A 22,445-nucleotide genomic window follows, 5' to 3' on the forward strand; every position below is an offset into this window, starting at 1 on the left:
AGTTTATTTTTATTATCCTAAATGTACAAGTGTAATTTTCTCCATCTGTCCATGACTAAATATGTACCTTGATTAAAAGGGTGTCCATAGCGGTACACTTTTCTTTTTAGCCCTCCTCACAGTTCTTGTGTGTTACCAGTGACATGTAACTATGGAAATGGTGGTTGCCAACACACATGCGATGACACCGACGTGGGGCCCGTGTGTGGATGTCATCAGAAATATGCCCTGCATTCGGACAGCAAGACCTGCATTGGTAAGTCGTTCTCTCTCTCATATACACACACACTGCCGTTTTGCACTTCTAGCAAAGTTCTTCATGGAAACCTTGGCCTCGTCGTATTTACACAATGAGCACAGGGGAGAGAGTGAGGTGAGTGAGCTTTACCAGGGTTATAAGTGCAAGGCTGTTTCTGACAGATTGGACAGAATGTTTGTTGAAGGAGTTTTTGTAGGCCGGCCGAATGGTCCATATCACAGTTTCCGCACTGAGGGTCCCGGTACGCTGCGGTGAGAGAGAGTGCATTGGGTACAGCTAACCCCAAAGATTGGCCTCACGTCTCAAAGACGAGCACCCCACATCCCAGCCCATGTGGCATCCAGGAACGAACTGCTTCCTTGTGGTTCGAGACTCTATAAACATATGCATTGTAGTGCCCTCCAGTCATAAAGCAAAGTCATAGTTCACCCAAAGATGAAAATTCTGCCATCATTTACTCACCCTCATAATATGCCAAACCCGTATGACTTTTTATCTCCCGTTGAACATGAAAGGAAATTCGCAGGTCTCTTTCCATACTGTGAAATGAATGAGTGGAGGCTGTTGAGCTACAAAAGTAACAGAAAAACGCCATAAAAGTTGTCTCAAATCTCATTTTTGTTCACAAAGAAATCTGCTGTGATTTTAATGTACAGTGTTTGAATGTGCACAAATGCAAATGGTATTTGCATATAATTTTATAGGGCTTTTTTGTAGGGATGCATGATAAATGAGATATATTGCTTATTATATTTAATTATGCATGCTCATTGCAGCATATTTTTACATTCAGATTGCCTAAAGGTCAAAGTTAAATAAACATAAATAGTTTATGAATAGTTTCATAACACTATTAAATATAATGTTTATTTCAGAAGGACTATTCATTTTTGCACTGTAGATTATAATGTTATAATGCCTAAATTTACGTTGTACCATTTACTGTAAAACAACTGAATATATATTCGTAACATACGTAACCAAATAAATATTTTGGCTCAAAAGTTTTATATCAGTGCAGATGGCATATGTACCTTTTTTGTAGCTTCACTGCCCCTGTTTTCATTCATTTTTATAATATATAAAAGAAGTGTAACTATTTTGTCTAATAAAGCTGCTAAAATGACCAAAAAAACACTTCAAAATCCAATTTAATGTGCATACATTTAAATATGACTTGACAGGTTTGTCGTTAGTAATGATGACGAGAAGAGAAAACTTAGAGATTGACCTCATGTTTTCTGTTTCATCTGCAAATCCCAGCCAATGTGGCATTCATGAGAGCATCAGATCTGGATGGCAGTGATTTCCAGTGCTTGCTTTAGCAGTTAGCGGCTAATTCAATGATGGAAAAGCCCATTAGTTTTGACACTCAGGGAGCGACATCGTTAATTTGGTCATTCATCTTCTCGTCTGGCATACATGCTCTTGTTGTCTCAAGTACACAGCTCCATGCGACTATTAGAGCAGAAAATGAGACTTCTGATGTATCTTTGCTCTAGCGAAGGTACGTAAGGGTGGGTTGGGTGAGAGAGAGATGTGTGTACTTGAGTCGGTTTGGGAAGATGAGCTTGATGATGGAAATTTCATCGCAGAACTCTCTGTGTGCAAAACACATTCATCATCCTGATAATGGTGGAAAAGCCAACCAGTCGGCCCATGGAGTTCTGCCATATTTGCAGAAAGGAAAAACTTTATACGCCATGCGGGTGCGGCTGCATCCAGGGGCAATACTTCAGAAATGAAGAGGAAAAGGGGTTTTCTTTCTTTTTCAGTTCTCTCTTTCTTTTGAAATTCGGAAAGACAAATGACCCGCACCCGCTGCAGGTAAGTTTAATTTCCATGCTTGTTTTCTTAGGGTGAACCTCATGTCCTCTGCGATGTTTGACCGGCTTTTATGACTTGTTGTGCCAGCATGTGTGCACGAGTTCCAAAGAGCATCTTTTATGTCATTTGGCTCTCACAAGTCTTTGCTGTCTCCTCAATGAACTTGCTAAAACTGAAGTCCAGCTACCACATCATAAGCTGATGAAAGTTTCTTCCTGTTACGAGACTACATACGCCCCAAGTTTAACATTTAGATCAGTCGTTATCATTACTCAAGGTGTGTGTAAGCATAAAACCTTCCAGACAGTGTGTGTGCACATGAGCTGGGACTAAAACGTTGTAATGAGGAGACTGAGACTTTGTAGTTGGGAGGCTCAAATGAAGTCATCAGTAGGGTCATCAGTCATCAGAAGCGCACAGGAAACACATTTACATGTCTTTTACCGCACCGCAGTGTGACCAATCAGATCCTCACACACAGATATCCCAAGACCTTTAGTGACATTAAAAGTGTATTTAAAGGTGCGCTTTGTTTATGTTGTGCCAGTATGTCAGTCGTCTTGAACTTAGTGGCATGGATGCAAATGCACAAATGCCTTATTTATAATTAGGCATGATTGAGTTTTCCACAAGCTAAATTGTCCAGTAGCAGAATGGTTACAGAGATAATATAAGTACTATTTGGCTGGTCACGTGATCTCAAAATGGCGACCCTCGTGAGGTGGCTAATAAAGTGACTAGTAAAACAGCTTTTATTATGCAATTGTTTTGACTTAATCTCATGTGGTTGTACATACTTTTCTTCTACTATTTAAGATTTTGTTGTAAAAAAAAAATTGTAATGAAAGAAAACTGTGCAGTTTAAAGGGATGGTTCACCCCAAAATGAAAATGTCATTGCAAACCTGTATGATTTTCTTTCTTCTGTGAAAGAATAAAAGAATATATTTTAAAGTAAATAGGGTCCACTGCTGTTTTGGACTCCTTAAAGGTACATATTAGTACCTTTTAAAAGGGTACCGCCGCCTCAGTGACAGCTTTTGTATCTTTTTTCTGAGAGTATGTGGAAAAAACTGTGATTTTTCAAAATATCTTCTTTAGTTTCCTGAAGAAAGTAAGTCAGTCATTCAGGTTTGCAATGACATGAGGGTGAGCAAATGAATGAATATTGATTTTCTTTTTATTGAAATATGGCTTTAAATAGTTAGCTTTTAGCAATGAATATGAATCTGTTAAGCAGCTACTTTTTTATGGTTGTATACACACACACTTCCATTGGCCACAGGATCATAAGCACAAAATTGTGTTTTGTTGTACCTGCTGATTGCCGTACACTGGATTGGTTCTTCTCTCTCTGGCAGCTTAGAGCCCGGAGCAAGCTCTCTCCCATCAAACTCAATCAACTTTTCCTTTCCAGCCTCCACGGAGCGACACCGAACGGCCGCAGGGAACAGAAGAGGAGTGTAGAGACTGCTCCCACCCCATCCTTGTCTCCCCTCTCTTCCTTTCTTCCTCCTCCTCCTCTACCTCTCTCTCTGTCTCTCTGGACCCTTGCTGTGATCTGTGTGTTTAGCTGTGCTGTGTGGGTCTGGTCTTTCCCTGTGTTTAGCACTTCTTTAGGATCCCCTTTCGCTCCCGTGTGTGCCGTGTCTCATGGGCTCCCTGCTCTTCCTCCTGCCTCTCTGGTGAAAGTTACTGATTGCCTGTCTTGTCTGCAATTTAAAGGGTGATTCTGACTGGAATAAAGAGGTTTATAAGCAAATCTACTAACGAATGCAAGAAAGAAAGGGTAAAACAGGTTAAACGCACCTCTCAATTGCAGCCTGATCAACTGTAGCGCCCCCACCAATCAGAAAACAACATCCCCTCTGACCAGCCAATCTGTACACCAGTCCCGCCCCCTGCCTGACCCTCTGAAATCAGCCAGCCAATGGCATCTCCTCGTCCTTGACCCCCTCCCACAACAAGCATGAACCAACCCAATCTGCAACCTTGAATAAAAAGAGTCACTAAACTGGCCTCCACTCCACTTTCATCTGTCACTCTTTTATTCATTTAGAGCATTTAGAGCTCTCTCCTCCTCGTGCCAGTTGCATGTTTTCCTTCTCCCTGCACTCTCGCTTTCTTCTTATCGGCTCACTTCCTGTCCTCTCACACTAATGCACGAGCTGTCATTCGCCTGCATGGTTTTGTCCGTGTGAAATTTCTTTCTATTCCGTTGTTTTCCCTTCTTTATTGGTAAAAAACATTAATAGTAACCCTTCTGTGCTTTTTTATGGTTACTGTAGTCACATTAGAGGTAGTGGATTATTGATAAGTTTGTCTTTTGCTTATTTATTTTTTCTGTGACATCGCACTCACTCCAACCTCTGCTCTGATTGGTGGAGTCCTCTAAATGGGGCCAGTCAGAGCCAAGTCTGTATACACGCAAATCATAAACACACAAATAGTACAGACAGCTTTCTTTAAACATGCGCACCTAGAGTTATTCTAGTGTCCTCCAGTCTGTGACTGAAGACGGGAGGACAAACAGACTTTCAGTGCCTGATCTTAAAGGGGGTGTTCACCCAAAGACATTTACTCTTCCTCATGTTGTTCCAAACCTTTATAATTTAATTTCTTCTGTGCAATGCAATAGAAGATGTGAAAAAAAGAGGAAGAATGTTCATGCTGGTTTTTTTTTTTTTGCTTACAAAGAAAGTAAATGGGGACAAATGCTGTCAAGCTTCAAAAACAACAACAGCAAAAAATAACAAATTTATTCACAGGTCTCAATTTCAATGCGCCATTTTTGAATTTATGCAAATGCAAATAAGATGACTTTCAGCAAATAAAGATTTAACATTTGGTCTGTTCCTTACACAAAGTTATCATATGGCATCAAAAACTTTAAAAAACTCGTACATTCAAATATGGCACACCAAGACGTACTGTATGTCTTTGACATTAAACCTGACACAAAACATCTTAATGCACCATATTTGAATCTGTGCAAACAGAAATAAGATGATTTTCAGCAAAAAAACTTCTTTTTCTTCAGAAGCCTACTAATATTGTCAGACGGGCTGCATTTATGGTGCGTTTTTTTAGAGCTTGACAGCCTCTGTCCCCTTTCGTTTAACAGAAAAGAGCAGTGTGAACATTCTGCTTAGTATCTACTATTGGTTCTGCCAAAAATAGAAAGTCAGACTGGTTTTGGAACAGGGAAATAATGAAAGAACTGTAATTTTGGGGTGAACTGTCCCTTTAAGGCAGACGTCCACATCCTGATTGGCCCTTCTTGCCTCCACCCATTCAGGATTGGCTCCCTGCGGCCCAGAACCCCGCCCCCTTACACTCTAACACCAATCCTGTGCTTGTATCTGCATGCTCGGAAGCCATTACCTTCCTCACCATACGCACCCGGCCATTCCCTACACTCGGAAAGTGGTTTTCTTTGACTCGACTGTCAAAGCCAGTTGTAATATGTGTTCCATAGACAAACAGGCAACCAGCGCTGCCCCAGACTCTTTCATTCATCCACCTCTCGGCATGCCCCACCTTCCTCTCATGGATCCCACCATGAGACCTCCATCCTTTTAATGTCATGCTCCTTTCAGCTCCTCCACTGTCACTGAGTGTGTCCTTTCTGTGTCCTGTTTTGTCATCATCTCATGATCATGCAGTTTGTCTTTTGACTTGTATCCATCCTTCCCCTTCTGTTTCTGTATCTCTATCTCTCTCTCTCCCTCCTCCACTGCTCGTCCTCTCTGTTGCTGAGGTAAACAAGTGGCCGTTTGATATGGAAGACGAACTACAACGGAAACAGCATCTTACTGTCAATCTTACAGCCCCTCCCGTCCAATCCCTGTCCCCCTTTTGTTAAGCTCCTCCCACATTCCCATGTTCGTTTTTTCCCTCATTTCGGGAGATCTTGATATTCTTTTATTTGTTCATGTGATTAACACTCTAACAGGGTTATTTGCGCTTCTTCATGGCTTTACGCCTCTTGGCTTTGGTTTGGGCTCAAACGCCAAGATGGTCAGGCAGCCCGCATCCCGGCGTCTACGTCCACGTCAGTGGGGGCGTGTCGCCAGAGGCGGGTCGGCCTGTAGCGGGGCTGTCTGTGCGGGCGATGGACATTGGGCTTCTCATTAACCTACTCCTCCCTGTTTGTCCCCTGTCACTTGTGTTTTAGAGAAAGATGAGGCTGCAATTGAGAGCTCTGAATTCAATACCACGTCAGTAGCTGATGTGGACAAGCGGGTGAAACGTCGTCTACTTATGGGTAACTCTTTTCTTCCTCTTTCTATGTGTTGCCATGGCGCTTGTGCTTCTACCCCCTCGTTTCTTTCTGTCCTTTAGTTTGTTTGAGTTGCTTTGCTTTCCTTTGCCCCTCCCCCGAGGTCACTCGTTCGATATTTCTGTCTGACCCTACTACAAATTAGAAAAATGTCCCTTCAAACATGACAAGGTTCCTTTTGCACTCTCCTCAAACTGTCTTCGATGCCGTCACCTCTTCTCTTTGACAAAACAACACGACTAACAACTGACCGCTTCCATCCACTCCCGTTTCCAAAGACGGCAACAAAAATGACACTGGATTGCTCTACACTGGATAGTAAACCAATCCTCGCTTTTCCAGTTGAACGTTTCACTGTATGACTTCAACATTAGGCCAGTTTTAGACAGTGATTAGTTGAACTGGAGGAATATTTGTGGGCTGAATACTGAACAAATAATGGCAGGATAATTTTATGGAAGAAGAATGACATGAGGGTTGGTTCAGACCGTTCCACATCATAGGATGCTGTGGGCAGTGGTGAACCGCAGCGGAAGATGCCTGACATCATTTTTTACGCTCTATTAATAGTATGTGTTCTTAAAAATTAAACATTGGCATTTATCATCTGCCGGCATTTACCCTCTGTCTTCTGCGCTCCATAAACTTAGAGTCTGTAAATTTGTTCACCATTAAGAATGTTTCTATTCTCCATGCTCTCCCTGTTTTAAAGTCAACATGAAATGACAGACCCATTTTACTTTCATACTTACGCTTTTCTAATTGAATCGAGCTTCAATTAGAAAAATGTAGGGTTTGATTTTATCAATTGAGCATTGATTGGTCATGAAAAATGGATGTTAAATACCAAAATGCACCAATAAATGCAGAATTTTTTGTCATTTATATGAAAAAAAGTGTGATACACCACTACTTCAGATTGGCTGCCAATGGAAAAATTGATTTTTACCTGTATAATGGTGTAATTCATGACCCCTTAACAGAAAAAGAAAGTCATACAGCCAAAGCAAGTTATTCTATTGGATGCTTTTTTCTAACAATAATACTGTGCATTGATGAATTGCTCACATTAAGACCAAGAACGTATTAAGAAAGTAAATAGGTCAACTTTGGTTTCATGTTGACTGTAATGTGTCTTTAATAGAAGAATGATCGTTTCTAGGGTGCTGAACAGAAATGCAGAATAAAGTTTTAGTTTCCAGTCCATCTGCTACAGTTAGCTCTCCTAAGAGAGAGAAGATAACTCACACAGACTCAAACCTCTGAAATATATCAGCCATTTAGCCATTTGTCCTTGAATTCATGAACCAAGGCCAAGATGTTGTCAGATAGACAACAGATCTGCCTTTGTATGGCAGAAAAACTGCTTGTAAAGTATTTGGGAGGACAGACCAGACACCTTTTTTTGAACTATAAGGTAGTAGAGGGCTCATTTGTTTTCTTTTTTTTCTTTTTTTGAGAGAGTAAAAATATAAGCATAGATTCATCGTATAAGTGGTAATTTCTTTTTATTATAATGTAAAAATAAAAAAATACAATGATTTAACCAAATTACATTCAGTCCAGTTTTCAGTTCATACATCTCTCACTACCGATTGCTTTTGACAATTTTAGGTACACCCAGGAACCTGATGATGCAGAAATTTCTTTCTTTCACCCTTTATCACCTTCCTTCTTTCTTTGATAATTTCTGAAATAGTGTCTTTGGTTTATGACATTACTTTCTCCTCCCTGTACTACTGTAGCTGCATTGAAGAAAGACTAAAGGTTTTGCTTCTCCCTCATTTCCCCCTTGAGCTGATATTTAATTATTTTCTTCCCTGTAATGTGTTTCTGTTCCTTTTCAAAATCCTATTATGCTTAGGAATGTTTTATGGATGGCCTGGAGCTTTTTTTATTTTCTAATTTATTTTCTTATTTTTCTATATGATATATATATATATATATATATATATATATATATAAATATATATACATACAGTCATGGCCAAAAATATCGACACCCTTCGTGAATATGATCAAAGAAGGCTGTGAAAATTAATCTGCATTGTTAATCCTTTTGATCTTTTATTTTAAAAATTCACAAAAATCTAACCTTTCATTGGATAATAAGAATTTAAAATGGGGGGAAATATCATTATGAAATAAATGTTTTTCTCAAATACACGTTGGACACAATTATTGGCACCCCTAGAAATTCTTATGAGTAAAATATCTCTGAAGTATATTCCCATTCATATTCACAATTTTGAGCACTCCAGGGTGATTATGAACATGAAATTATCCAGCCATGGCTTCCTGTTTCACAGAAATATAAATAGGAGGGAAAACAAAGCCCAAATTCCCTTAATCATCCATCACAATGAGAAAAACCAAAGAATATATTTCTGATGTGCAGCAAAAGATAATTGAGCTTCACAAATTAGTGAAGTGGCTTTAAGAAAAGAGCTAGAGCAGTGAAAATTCACATTTCCACCATCAGGGCAATTATTAAGAATTTCCAATCAACATAAAATGTTACGAAACTGCCTGGAAGAGGACGTGTGTCTATATCGTCCTAATGCACGGTGAGAAGGAGAGTTTGAGTGGCTAAAGACTCTCCGGTGATCACAGCTGGAGAATTGCCGAAAATAGTTGAGTCTCGGGGTCAGAAAACCTTAATAAAAAAATTGTCAAACAGCACCTACATCACCACATGTTGTTTGGGAGGGTTTCAAGAAAAATTCTCCAAGCTTATCCAAAAACAAACTCCAGCATATTCAGTTATCAGACACGACTGGAGCTTCAAATGGGACTGGCTTCTATGGTCAGATGAAACTAAAAAATGAGCTTTTTAGCAGCAAGCACTCAAGATGTGTTTGGTGAACACAGGGATAAAAAGAAATCACAATGAAATATACTGCTGTATTTTTGATGTTGTGGGCCTATATTTCTGCTGGAGGTCCTGGACATCTTGTTTAGACACATGGCATCATGGATTCTATCAAATACCAACAGATAAAAAATCAATAAGTGACTGACTCTGTTAGAAATCTTATAATGGGCCATGTTTGGATCTTCCAACCGTACAATAATCCAAACACAAACCTCAAAAACAACACAAAAATGGGTCACTGAGTGCAAAACCAAGCTTCTGCTGGCCATTCCAGTCCTCTGACCTGAACCCTATAGAAAATGAGTGAGATGAACTGAAGAGAAGAAGCACCAACATGGAGCTGGGAATCTTAAGGGTCTGGAGAGATTCTGGATGAAGGAATGGTCTCTGATCTCTTGTCAGGTGTTCTCTAATCTCATCAGGCATTATAGGAGAAAATTTAGAGCTGTTAAACTGGCAAATGGAGGTTTCAAAAAGTATTGAATAAAAGGGTGCCGTCAATTGTGGCCAATGTGTGTTAGAGAAAAACATTTATTTCATAATGATATTTCCCTCCATTTAAAATTTTTATTATCCACTGAAAGGTTAGATTTCTGTGAATTTTTTAAATGAAAGATCAAAAGGATTAACAATGCAGATTAATTTTCACAGCTTCCTTTGATCATATTTACCAAGGGTACCAATATTTTTGGCCATGACTGTATATATATATATATATATATATATATATATATATATATATATATATATATTATATTATAACAAATTTTTCATTATTTTTAATACATAGTCAAGAGTTGTGAAAAGGTTGTGAAGAGTTTTGAGAACTTGTCGACAAGTCACATGTGATGTCATCACCGTCCAACTCACTAACCTCATTATTTCACTCGTCTAAGATCATATTCCAAGTTTCATGATACACAAATGGGCCCGTTATGACAGATTCACACGAATAGCTTGGCTTTGCATGCGAGTGTTTGTGCAAGTGTGTGTGTGTTCTATCACACAGGAGCCACAGGAGAACGCTAGATTTGACACTCGGCGTTCCCGCTTCATCCTGCCCTCCTGTCACAGTTGGGGCCAACAGCACCAGGATGTGACCGATCCTGACAAATTAATCTGGAAAGTCGGTGTTAGAAAGAAAGCTGCTATTGTACCCAGGCATGATGGGAAACCCAGAGACTGGAGAGGAGGAGAAGAAGAGAAAGTGAGACACCGAACACAAAGAGGTGTTTTTAAAAGGTGGTCACTTAGCAGCAGGGGGGAATTGAAGGAATTTGATCTAAATAAACTGCCATGTGTCGGGCACATGTGGAAAGGGGCTGATTCTGATGCGTTGACCTCCGGAGCGTGATCCAAATAAACGTCACACACCTCTGGCCAGCTGTCTCTCGGCACCAACCGTTCAAGATGGTGCACAGCCCGGATATACCACCTCATCTGAAAGTTGTTGTAGCAATGAAGCCCTCGATGTGAGGAAGGCCTGTGTGGTTTCCTCCACCTCCCAAAGAAGGGCCGCTTTTCAGCAGTGGGACGTTCAGTCAAATTCTCTCCAGTCGTCTGTGGACTTCTAGTTTTATCTGGCCATTCGCCAACAGGAGCGGCGAACAAGAACATGATGGCTGAGGAATCTTCATCTTTCGTCATGGAGATATATATATATATATATATATATATATATATATATATATAAACATACAAATCCATCAATCGGAAGACCATGCCCATTTAGAGTTAGCCACACCCCTTTTTGAGAACTTTTGGTGCAGACATTCACAGCTAACATAATCAAACGTTTTTTGCGTGTCCCATGTACATGTCCCTGGGCAAAAGAAGGTCCAGCTGTTCTTGGAGAAGTTGAATTGCCCATAGCATTAGACTATAATAACAGGGTCTTTTGACATGCTTAATAAATCATTAACAGAAAGCTGCTTCATCCACTCCCCCATCCCGCAGAAAAAAAAAAAAAGTCCTGTTTTGGATGGAGATCTTCTACACCTTGACTCTTTTGTGTCCTCAGCCAAATTTCCTGTGGGTCTTTGTCTTGGACTGTGTGGTCAACAAAAAGCAAACATGATGGCTTAAAGCAAATATCCCAAATGGACATGTTGGCTCTGACAGTAAATCTTCTGACCTGGAAAATCAGACTTTGTTGTAGTTAACCTTGCGCCGTCTGCTAACCAGGTGTGATTATGGGAATAAAATCTGGTCCAATCAGAACACTTCTGATGTGTATTGTGGAGTGAGTTTGGACCAATGAGATTTCACAGTGGGTGGAGCTACTGACAAATCTAATGCAAATATGTGGCTGTTTTTTCCATAAAATAATGTTTCATATGAACATGATTGTGTGATGACATCACATTATAAGACAAGTTAGCAGCTGGAACCTTAGTTGCATATTAAGATTAATAGATTACATTTCATTTTTGAGTAAAACACAGTGTTTTTCTCAGTTTAACTGCTTATTTTGACTTTCTCTCCACAGTCATTCATGTGACAAGACTAACCCTCTGCTTTCCACCCTCAACCCAAACGCTGTCCGTTTTCTGATTTCCCCTCTGTTAACTTTAACCTCAGGAAAAAGCACAACTCTTTCCTTTTTTGTTTGTTTTTTATTTCACATTTTGATTGACCAAGTTGCCAAGGAAGTCTTTATCTTTGGCTTTAGGAGGGCAGAGGAACGGTTATCGGTTTTATGTCTGTCACGAACCTTGTCATCTTCTAAGTTCAAGTTCTGTATTAGTTTCGTGTTTCCTAATAAACTACCAGCTGCACCCATTGGGATTAATTTTTTACATGCACCCTTCCCAAAAAAAAAAAAAAATAGATGCAGTCAAGCCTAGCTCTCAAAACAACTGCACATCCTCACTTAGTTCTTAGTTAACCGTGTCTAATGCTGTCAACAACTGTTGAAAAGTGATTTCTAATTGTGTTTATGCTCCCTTACTTCCTCTGCCTGTCCCATCCTGTGTGTTTGTTTACCCAGAGACCTGTGCGGTGAACAACGGCGGTTGCGATCGCACCTGCAAGGACACGGCCACCGGGGTGCGCTGCAGCTGTCCAGTGGGCTTCACCCTTCAACCTGACGGCAAGACCTGCAAAGGTCAGTGTTAGATGCGTGTTGTTTGTACGACTTGTGTTTAAAGTTGCAAGGAGCATGTCCTGATTTCCTCCCTGCGTGTGCTTCTGAATGTCAGGGAACAATTTGAGATTTCCTGTATTTAGACTGCAAGGCTCAGATTAAATTGGAGGCACGTTATTAGATGAATTCTTTTGCTCGAAATGGTCAGGTATTGGCGGATGTGTGAGGGTGTGTGATCCCAAGCCAAGACCAATTGGCTTTACATCCGTTTGTCCTGTTGTGTGGAATGGGTCGGTGATGGCCGTGTTGTTGTTGCTTTGGCTGCGAAGCATTTCTTCTTCCGAAATTCCAGCTTTGACGTCAATGACCAGGGGTTTCAAAGTAAAACTACGGCGGAGCGATCTTGGCATGGGATGATGGTGGGTTCTCTCTAAACAAACACACTCAAGAACTCACTGACCATACTATGGTCCAAGAGACCAGCACACTTCAAAATTAATCGCTTCCTGTTCTACCTAAATTGGTGATGGCGAACAAGTATCTCTTCACCTGTGGGTCACTTCAGGAGAATGTGTCTGAAATTGGCTGCTCTTTCCTTTTCATTTTCCTGAGTGGTTGCTGTAGTGACGAGGCGTGGTCATGTGACCGTTTCTTCAAGAAGGAAGAGAATGTAGCACGTATGTGCGTAAAACAGCCCCGTCTGCACCATACAGTGAGACGCCTCTGCAAACCAACCGCTATTTGATTAGTGAGGCTGTCATACAAAACCACACACACACGTAAACACACAATCATAGCGCCATCCTGAGGTTAGAAGGCCTATAAAAACCTTTCTTTTGTGTGCTGATGTATTTCCTGTTGAAACAGGAAATTTGGGCGAGACCCTTTTTTGTAAATAATCAAGAGGTTCTAGTTTGCATCACAGCCGCTAGAATGATTTGCTACTGAAAGCAAGTGTTTAATTGAGAGAAGAAGAAAAAAATTGTGTGTGCAAGATGAGGCATCAATATTTTAAAGTACGGTAGAAATACTGTAAATCTAGAAAAATAATGTAAAGAAGTTAAAAAAAAAAAATTACTTCTGGGAACCCCTAGTTAATCCAGCCTAAGATGGTTTGCATGCTTTAAGATGGTTTAGGATGGCTGTTAAGTGACTTAAACCCTTAAACCAGCCAATCATTAAGGATTTGTTTAAACTGTTTTTATCAACATGAAAAGGTTAATTTTGTCAAGTTTTTAGGCCTTTATAGGTATAGCTCACCCAAAAATAAAAATTACCCCACTATTCACTAACCCTCAAGTCATCTTAGTTGTGTAATACTTTATTCTTAAGCTAGAGATTATGGTTTCTAAAGTTTTAAATATGAATAATTTTCTTACACAAACGCATCGCTTTGCTTCAGAAGGACTTTATTAACCCCCCGTGTGGAGTACTTTTTATGATGGGTGGGTGCACTTTATTGAACTTCAAAAAATCAACAGCCATTCACTGCCATTAAAAAGGAAATTTTTAATATAACTTAGATTGTATTCATCTGAAAGAAGAAAGTCATATACACCTAGGATGGCTTGACGGTGAGTAAATCATGAGGTAATGTTCAACTTTTGGGTAAACTATACCTTTAAGGCTTAATACCACAAAACCTTAATTTTATGGGGTCTTTAAAATTTTCCAACTGTTTTATCTTGTAACATGCAATAATGTACTTTTTTGTGAGGTTTAATAATGGCATTAGCACGCTCTTTGATTGGACAAAAATTTGTCCCTGAGTGCAAGATGAGTCAATATTTTACTGTACAGTAGAAATACTATAAATGTAATTATGTAGAAATATATTGTAAAGATGTAAAAACAAATACTGTAAATCTATATATCTGCTGGGAGAAACACTTAAACCATCTTAAGATGGTTTGCATATTTTTAAGCTGGTTTAAAATGGTGTCCCAACCTGGACAAGCTGTTAATTGGCAGAAACCTTTTAAAACCATCCGACAGACCAGGCTGAGAGACCAGCGTACCATTTTAGGCTGGTTTAAACTTTTTTTAGCATGGATAATTTAATTTTGTCAGCTTTTTGGAGCATGCCAGCATAACAATGACTTTAAAGTTTATAGAAATGAACTTCATTGAAGTTCAATTTTATGAGATCTTTTTTATCTTGTGACACAACAATATGTACTTTTTTGTGAGTTTGAATGTGATGGCATTAGAGAGGTGTATTGTGTTACCGTGAGGTGTTTTGTGTATCTCTGTGTTTGTACTGTAAGATGGATGTTGGTCTGGTTCGGCTGTGACCCGCCCTAATAATTAGGCCCGCCTGAGGGTCTGCCTTCATAAATCCAGCACAAGGCCTTAGATCTATTCACTGACACACCATTTATCACACACACACTCATGCACTCACACATACTTTTGGGTCAATTATCACAGGTGTGCTGTGCCAGTGACCGCTTATTACTGCCTGTTAGTGAACTCTGTAAAAATAGCATGTAATCAAGCTCTTTAGTAAATAAGAACAAGGGTGCAAAAACAGGGCCGAGATCCATCTAAAGGATGTTACATTGGACATTGGATGTTACATTGGATCTGACACTCTTGACATCTTTGTTCAGTTAGGTAACAACTGATCGTATATGTCAACATATCAACATATGAGTTGATGCTCTGATGCCTCTGACTTAAAGCTGAATGGCTGGAGGTAGGACCGTAACAGGCTCAGAGTTCAATAATGATTGCCCAGTTTTATACAGGGCTCCCCACATCATTGTGGGCAATTTAGTTTATTAATTAATATTCATATATTTTTAAATATTTTTAATAGAGTTTTAAAAAATGTATCTAATTTATAAAAATATTTATTTTGTTTTATTTAAATGTAATTATTTGAAATATTTTACTTAATTATTTTAAATAATGTAAAATTATAAAAAATATTTTATTTTATTAAATATTTATTAAAATAAAAAAATAAATATTTTGAAAATGGTCTTTTTGAAATAATTTTTATATATTTGTTTTATATTTTGTTTAATCTAGAGTGAATCAAGCTGTGTGTCGCCTAAAGGTATTTGTATAGGAATATACAGCCTTGTATCACATGTAAATAATTAATAACGCTTATTTATTTTTAATAAAAATGTATATTTTAAAATCTAACTCTTACTCTTAAAATAAAAATAATGTTTTTATGATATTATAATATTATTATTTTTAATTATTTAAAATAATTAAAAATTATTAAAAAATTATATTTTATTTTATTAAATATTTTTTTAAATTAAAAATTTTATATTTTAAAATGGTCTTTTTAAAATAATTTTTATATATATTTTGTTTAATCTAGAGTTAATCAAGCTGTATGTTCCTAAAGGTATTTATATAGGAATATATAACCTTGTATCACATGTAAAAAATAAATAACACTTTTTTATTTATTTATTTTATAAAATGTATATTTTAAAATCATACTCTTAAAATAAAAATATTTTTATAATATATTATTATTATATTTTTATAATATTTATATATATATATATATATATATATATATATATATATATATATTATTATTATTAATTTTTTTTTTACTGTTAACTTTATTTTAACCTATCTAGAGTGAATCAAGCTGTCTGTGTGTGTTGCCTGAAGTTATCCATGTGTCACATATAATATCCCATGTATTTCCATATATATTGTATTCCATATATTATAACAGAAATATAGAGTAAATGACCAAATGTTACATCTTTAACATTTATTTAGCTGATGGTAAGTGGGTTAGATTTAAGTCTGTGGAGGCTGGGACAGATGAAAGCACAATAATGATAGGTGTTCAGCCCTCATATGTAATTGGGATGTAAATGTTGCGCATAACAGAAAAGACACAAGTGCCACTTACATAATAACCCAGGCGACTCTGCGCTTACACCAACGTTAACCACAGACTAAACAGAAAAGTGCATCACACAGAGATCACGCTGCTATAATAAGTGTGTGTGGGTGCATGCAAATGTCTACGAGTGACCTTTCCTTATTTTTCCGCTGTCGTCTTCACTTTATTTCTCTCACACTTTCTTTCCCCTCCTCACTGAGTGGTCTCGCGGGGAGCTGCCCCATCTTGTCTCTGTAACATAATCATTTCAATATAAACTATTTAGGGCATGTTTAAATGCCTGAATTTGATAAAAGGCCCTTCATTGGCGATGACAGACAGGAGAGCCCGGCCAGCACGCTGACAGACGCACACTGGATCGCACAAGGGAAGATAGTGAGCGAGAGGGAGAGCGAGGGAGGATAGGGAGAGTGATTGAAATGACTGAGAACAGTTTCCAGATGTTTGATTAGAAGGTGTGTGTGTACGGTGTCATCGGGGGAAATGAATTATGGGAACGAACAGTTTGTCTTGTGTGCGTGTGCTCTCTTATGTATGTGTGTTTCCTCGGTCCGGCTGATGGTACCCCAGGCACGTCTCCGCTAGCCTGCATACTTGCGTGTTTGGGGCTGAAATGGTTTGAAAGGAGAGTTTAGCTTTAGTCAACCATGCTGGTTATTACTGTTCTGCTGCTAGACTAGAAAATAACTGTGCTGATCTGTCTGAATCTATCATTGTCATTTAACTTTGAATCTCGTTTAATTACTCTGTGAACTAGCCAGAGTTTGGACTGCAAAAGCAGTCTAAAACAATACCTAAAATAGCTGTTTTCAAATGATTAACATTACTTTTCCATGTTTGCCAATTCATATATTTATGATCTATGTGATGTCGGTCAAAATGGTTCCAGTCGTTTCAGATGTGTTATTCACTTATTTCCAGATTAAGATTATTACAAAGATTATTTTTCCCCTTTAGAATAATGTACACTGAGCAATAAAACACAAACTTTTAAATATATTAGTTTTTGAATGTCACTATATATTATTATTATTACTTGTAAAATAATAATAATACAATAACTATAATAATGAATATAGTAATGGCAATAGCAATATTAATAACAATTCTTATTATATTTTTGAATCATTATTATACTTATTGATAAAACAAAAATTCTTATTTATTTTTTAATTTAAATATATTATTTTTAATAATAATAATAAAATGCTAATAAGTATAATAATAATAATAATAATTCTGCTAATATTTATTAGTAGTAGAAGTAGTAATAGTAGTAGTAGTAGTGTTACTATTATTTGTATTATTATTATTTTATAAAATGTAAATTAATAAACTAATAAGTGTTTAATTTTACACACATATTTGTTAGTAGAATTTAAATAGACATTCAGAATTAAAAAGATAGGCCTATTCAGTTTCATTTGAGGAACCAAATTATTAGATACCTGTGAGCAGAACTGAATATTCTACTTTTTTCCGAGTTAGATTTTTGAAACTATCTGTTCTTTTTACTTTTGAATTGCCTGAAAACTCACAAAATATAAGATTTAAAAAAATATATATATTAAATTTACATTTACATTTAGTCATTTTGCAGACGCTTTTATCCAAAGCGACTTACAATTGGGGAATACATAAAGCGATTCATCTTGAAGAGGCAATCAGACAGAGCAAGTGCTCGTAACACCAAGTCTCAGGCATTGTTCAAATAAGTACAAGCTAGAAGGAATAAATAAAGAGAAAGATAAATTTTTTTTTTTTTTTTTTTTTTTTAAGTTTAGGATAAAGTCTAGTAGTGTCGAAAGAGATGAGTTTTCAGCTGTTGCTTGAAGATTGACAGGGATCCAGCACTCCGGATAGGGGTGGGAAGATCATTCCACCAGCCAGGAACGGTGAACGAGAATGTTCTGGAGAGTGATTTTGAGCCTCTCATGGTACCACGAGGCGTTGCTCACTAGAGGATCTCAGACTTCTGGAGGGGATGTAGATTCGTAATAGTGAGTGGAAGTAGGCAGGTGCTGAGCCAGTGGTTGTTCTATATGCAAGTATCGATGACTTGAACTTGATGCGAGCTGCAACCAGTAGCCAATGCAAGGAGATAAAGAGAGGTGTAACATGGGCTCTTTTGGGCTCGTTGAAGACCAGTCGTGCTGCTGCATTCTGAATCATTTGTAGAGGTTTGATTGTGTTTGATGGAAGTCCAGCCAGAAGAGCATTGCAGTAGTCCAGCCTAGAAATGACAAGGGCCTGGACAAGAAGTTGTTAAATTAAATTAAATGCACAAATGTTGCTATTTTTTCTGTATTTTCTGTACACACTTTTGCAAAGATGCTGTCTGTTATTATGATCTACATTACATTACATGATCTTTTATTGATCTCCTCCTGTCTAAGTAAATGATTTTTGATACATATGCTGTGTTGTTCTGACCAGATCTTATGCTGTTGGGGTCTTTTCAGAAAGCTCACCTGTCCTCACACTCACCGCTCAGCACTGTGTAAAGACTAGAGCTGGTAAGGGTCATACAGCAGGCCTGTTTTCTCCATCAGTTCTCCGGTTCTCTCTCTAATCGGGACAGTGAGCTCTGGCACAGAGGATCCATTTGTATTAATACACTCCGAGCCCAGTAATCCGCAAAATAGCAGCAAGTCGGCATCACCTCGGATGACACCAGCCCCGACGGACCCCCGCGCGCTCCGAAGAGTTTTAGTGTCGGGGGCGAAATCACGCTGGTTTTTCCTGGCGGCTCTGGACAAGCAGCGCCTGTGTTATTACATGGCAAAATCCCTTTATGAACAAAGCAAATAAAACAGGCCATTTAAATCTCCAAAAAATACACTGGCGCGCTCAACGGCGCATTTCTCAGAGATTAGCTAGCCTGAGGTGAGCAGCCTGAAAACGATCTGCAAAAACGCTCCTTTTGTTGAAAACTCTGTCCCAACTTATTTGTAGAGGTTCATGTTTCCACAAATGTATTAATTTTAATTGCTTTTTTTCTCTAAATATTTGGTAAGGCTACACACATCCCTGAGTACAGACAAGCTCATGGGGATTCCACATTCTTTTTGCAAGCTTGCGTGCTTGCTTTCGAATCAGATCAGGTTAGCATAGCACTTGTTTTTTAAGGACGTTTCTGAGCGCCGTGTGTGTTTGCTCTCCTCATTTCTGATCGAAAATCGATGTAGATGAATCCTCACAGCCTCTCGGTCTTCGCCCCTGCAGTTGTTTATCATTTGCAGATGTGAAAAATGTCCAATGTTTGCTTAAACTCAAAGCTTATTTAGTCTCATTAAACTTCATTATGTGGAATATCATTAGCCCCCTGCCTGCGCTAAGGAGCCATTGGAATAAAGTGTGTTTGTGTGAGTGTGTATTAGGGAAGTGTGAATGCTAAATCACTGTTAAATATTCCATTATGTCATTTGCGCTATAATGTTTTTAGTCTGTTAATGAATCAGCGTGATGTTATAATAGTTATCAAGCTCCTAGACAACATCTTTTCAATGTTGAGATTCTAATGATTTATTAATATGACTGTAGAACGTCTTAACCTGAACAGGTTGGCAGAAAATAGACTGATTAGTCCTGGTTAACTTTTTTATTTTTATTTTATTATTTTAGCTTTGTGTGTTGCCCAAAGCTTTTTACACATTTATACAAAAATATTCAACCCTGTATCACAAGTAATGTGCCATGTATTTCCATGTCTGTGCTCTCCACCAGTCTTATAATGGAAATATAGAGCAAATGACTGAACTTGACATCTTTAACTGACAGGTAGACAGGAAATAAGCTGACAGAGATGATAAAGCACTTCCTCTAGGTCACAGAGAGCGACTGACCTCACGGCACAGGCTCACACTTGCTTTTATCAGCCAGCTTGAGTCTTCTGATGCTGCCGACATCTGAACTATTGAACCCTGAGGACATTTAATATGTCAAGACACACAGACTCAGACAAGAAAAGCAGACTATACTAAGTACTATTTTTAATATTTATATCAACATTAGCTTAACATTAGGAGGCCCTGAGCTGTTCGTCCTGTAATTTCCATCATCTCAACATTTAACACATTCGTCAAAAGATGCAAACTTCTAGAGAGGTTATTCTCCTGTCTTACTGCTGTCTTTCTGTAAATCTGTCCTCTGAGGAAAAGAGCTGTAGAGATGAATGATTCAGGCGTTGTAAGACGGTTAAGATTATGTGGATTTTAAAGCCAGCGGGGTAAGTTGTGGTCACAGCTCCAGTTTGAGTGATGGACACTGAAACAGGAAGAATATAATCATATATATCAAATGCTGTATATTTTCAGTTTCGGTGTTTAAAAGAGAGTGATTCATATTTTTCATTCTAGCTGGCACAGTGCAACTTTTTAGCACACTGGTGTACAATTATTTGACATTTAATACCAAGGTTACCTGTTTATGAGTCTATTTTGTACAGTGGAATCCAACAGTCTTGAGACCTCATTGAACATCTGCTATTCAAATTATAATTTAAACCAGGAAGTTTTAGAATTTTGATGAATTTAAAACAAAGAAACTTTTTTTGTTAGATTTTTTTTATGTCTAAAACGTTTATGCGCTATTTCATTCAGTAAATCATTAAAAATTATAATTGAATTTTAATATAATAGATCTATAATAGATTTTTATTGTTAGCAATTATATAATATAATTATTATTGGAAAGTATTATTGGAAATTAGTGTTGTGGGGGATGAAAATATGCAAATTAACACCATTTTCACTAGTGATCTCAGACTTCTGCACTACATTTCAGATTTTTTGTTTTATTTATCTTTCTAAATAATTCATTTTAAAAGTATGCTACAGGTCTTTAGTTATACTGTTCAAAAGTGCTCACCAAGGCTGCATTATTTGACTGAACATACAGTAACAAACAGTAATATTGTGTAATTTTATTAAAATTTTAAAATAACTTTTGTTCTGTATTTTAAAGTATTTTAAAATATAATTAATTTTTGTTATGGCAAAGCTGAATCATTAGCAGCAATTACTCAAGTGTTCATTGTCATGGTCCTTCAGGAATCATTCTAATATGCAGATTTGTTATTTAAGAAACAGTAGTAGTAGTAGTAGTAGTATAGCTAATTATACTACTACTACTACTACTACTACTGTTTCTTAAATAACAAATCTGCATATTAGAATGATTATCAATGTATATCAAGTTTTCACTGTCACATTTGATCAATTTAATGCATGCTTGCAGTATTTTGTATTTATTTCTTTCATTAAAAAAAAAGATTGCACTGATCCTAAACTTTTAAATGGTAATGTATTTAGTTTAAATGTAATTACTTAATATTAAAATGTGAATCTAAGTAAAATGAAACCATAATGATTAGGAATGTTTGTTGATTTGTGTAAATTGACTCATGTTACCCGCCTTGTGTAACGGTGCTGCCCCATGTTCAGTTAGCATGTTTATCTGTGGTCTTAAGCTTGGTGGAAACTTTCTGTCCCACCTCAGTTCAGTTAATATTAGTGCAAACCTGAGCCAGCATGTGTTTGCTGCAGCTACTGAAATAACTGCAGAGGAAACCCCAAACTCTATACACACACACACACACACACACACACAGTTTCCTACACATTTGTTGATGGGATTAGCTTTTATTGGGTTTGTGGATGGTGTGCCAGCATTGACTGATATATTTAAGATGATGTTGTGGAGCTGTGTATGTGGCTGCCTGTGAAGGAAAACTGTTTATATATCCAAAAAAGCTGTTTATGGGAATACTTGTACTGGTTTTACACCCCCGTATCAGTGTTTTTCACCATCATTATCTCTCTCTCTCTTCTCAGACATCGATGAATGTTTGGAGAATAACGGAGGTTGTGATCATTTCTGCCGGAACACAGTGGGCAGTTTTGAGTGCAGCTGTCAGAAAGGACACAAACTCCTGACTAACGAACGCACCTGTCAAGGTGAGTCACTTTTCACACTACATTGTTTCTGCTTTCTGGGTGGATTTACAAATTAATGTTTTAGATATTCATGGGTCTATGACTATGACACTTTATGATTCGTCTGAAAGGGATTGTTGACCCCAAGGTAAAAATTCTGCCATATGGCTTGCTTTCTTCTATGGAACAAAAAAGGAGATATTTAGCAACATGTTCAGACTGCTCTTATACTTAGTTATACAACTTCAAGCTCAAGTATCAATCAAAAGTATCAAAAAATATCAGAATAG

The 22,445-nt window shown here is 37.7% G+C and overlaps 1 protein-coding gene across 4 annotated transcripts in view; it reads left to right on the forward strand.

The window, feature by feature from the left end:
• scube1 (signal peptide, CUB domain, EGF-like 1) overlaps positions 1–22,445 on the forward strand; it is a 73,908-nt gene that overhangs the window by 34,669 nt on the left and 16,794 nt on the right. For 2 of the 4 annotated variants that reach the window (XM_058773237.1, XM_058773236.1), the window contains exons 6-9: positions 140–256; positions 6,263–6,352; positions 12,232–12,348; positions 22,054–22,176. In XM_058773237.1, the coding sequence (XP_058629220.1) occupies positions 140–256; positions 6,263–6,352; positions 12,232–12,348; positions 22,054–22,176 (447 nt within the window). The remainder of the gene's footprint in view (positions 1–139; positions 257–6,262; positions 6,353–12,231; positions 12,349–22,053; positions 22,177–22,445) is intronic. The other 2 variants (XM_058773238.1, XM_058773239.1) reach the window with 1 other exon arrangement.

Source organism: Onychostoma macrolepis, chromosome 04, assembly GCF_012432095.1.
Source record: "Onychostoma macrolepis isolate SWU-2019 chromosome 04, ASM1243209v1, whole genome shotgun sequence".
Classification (NCBI taxonomy): Eukaryota; Metazoa; Chordata; class Actinopteri; order Cypriniformes; family Cyprinidae; genus Onychostoma; species Onychostoma macrolepis.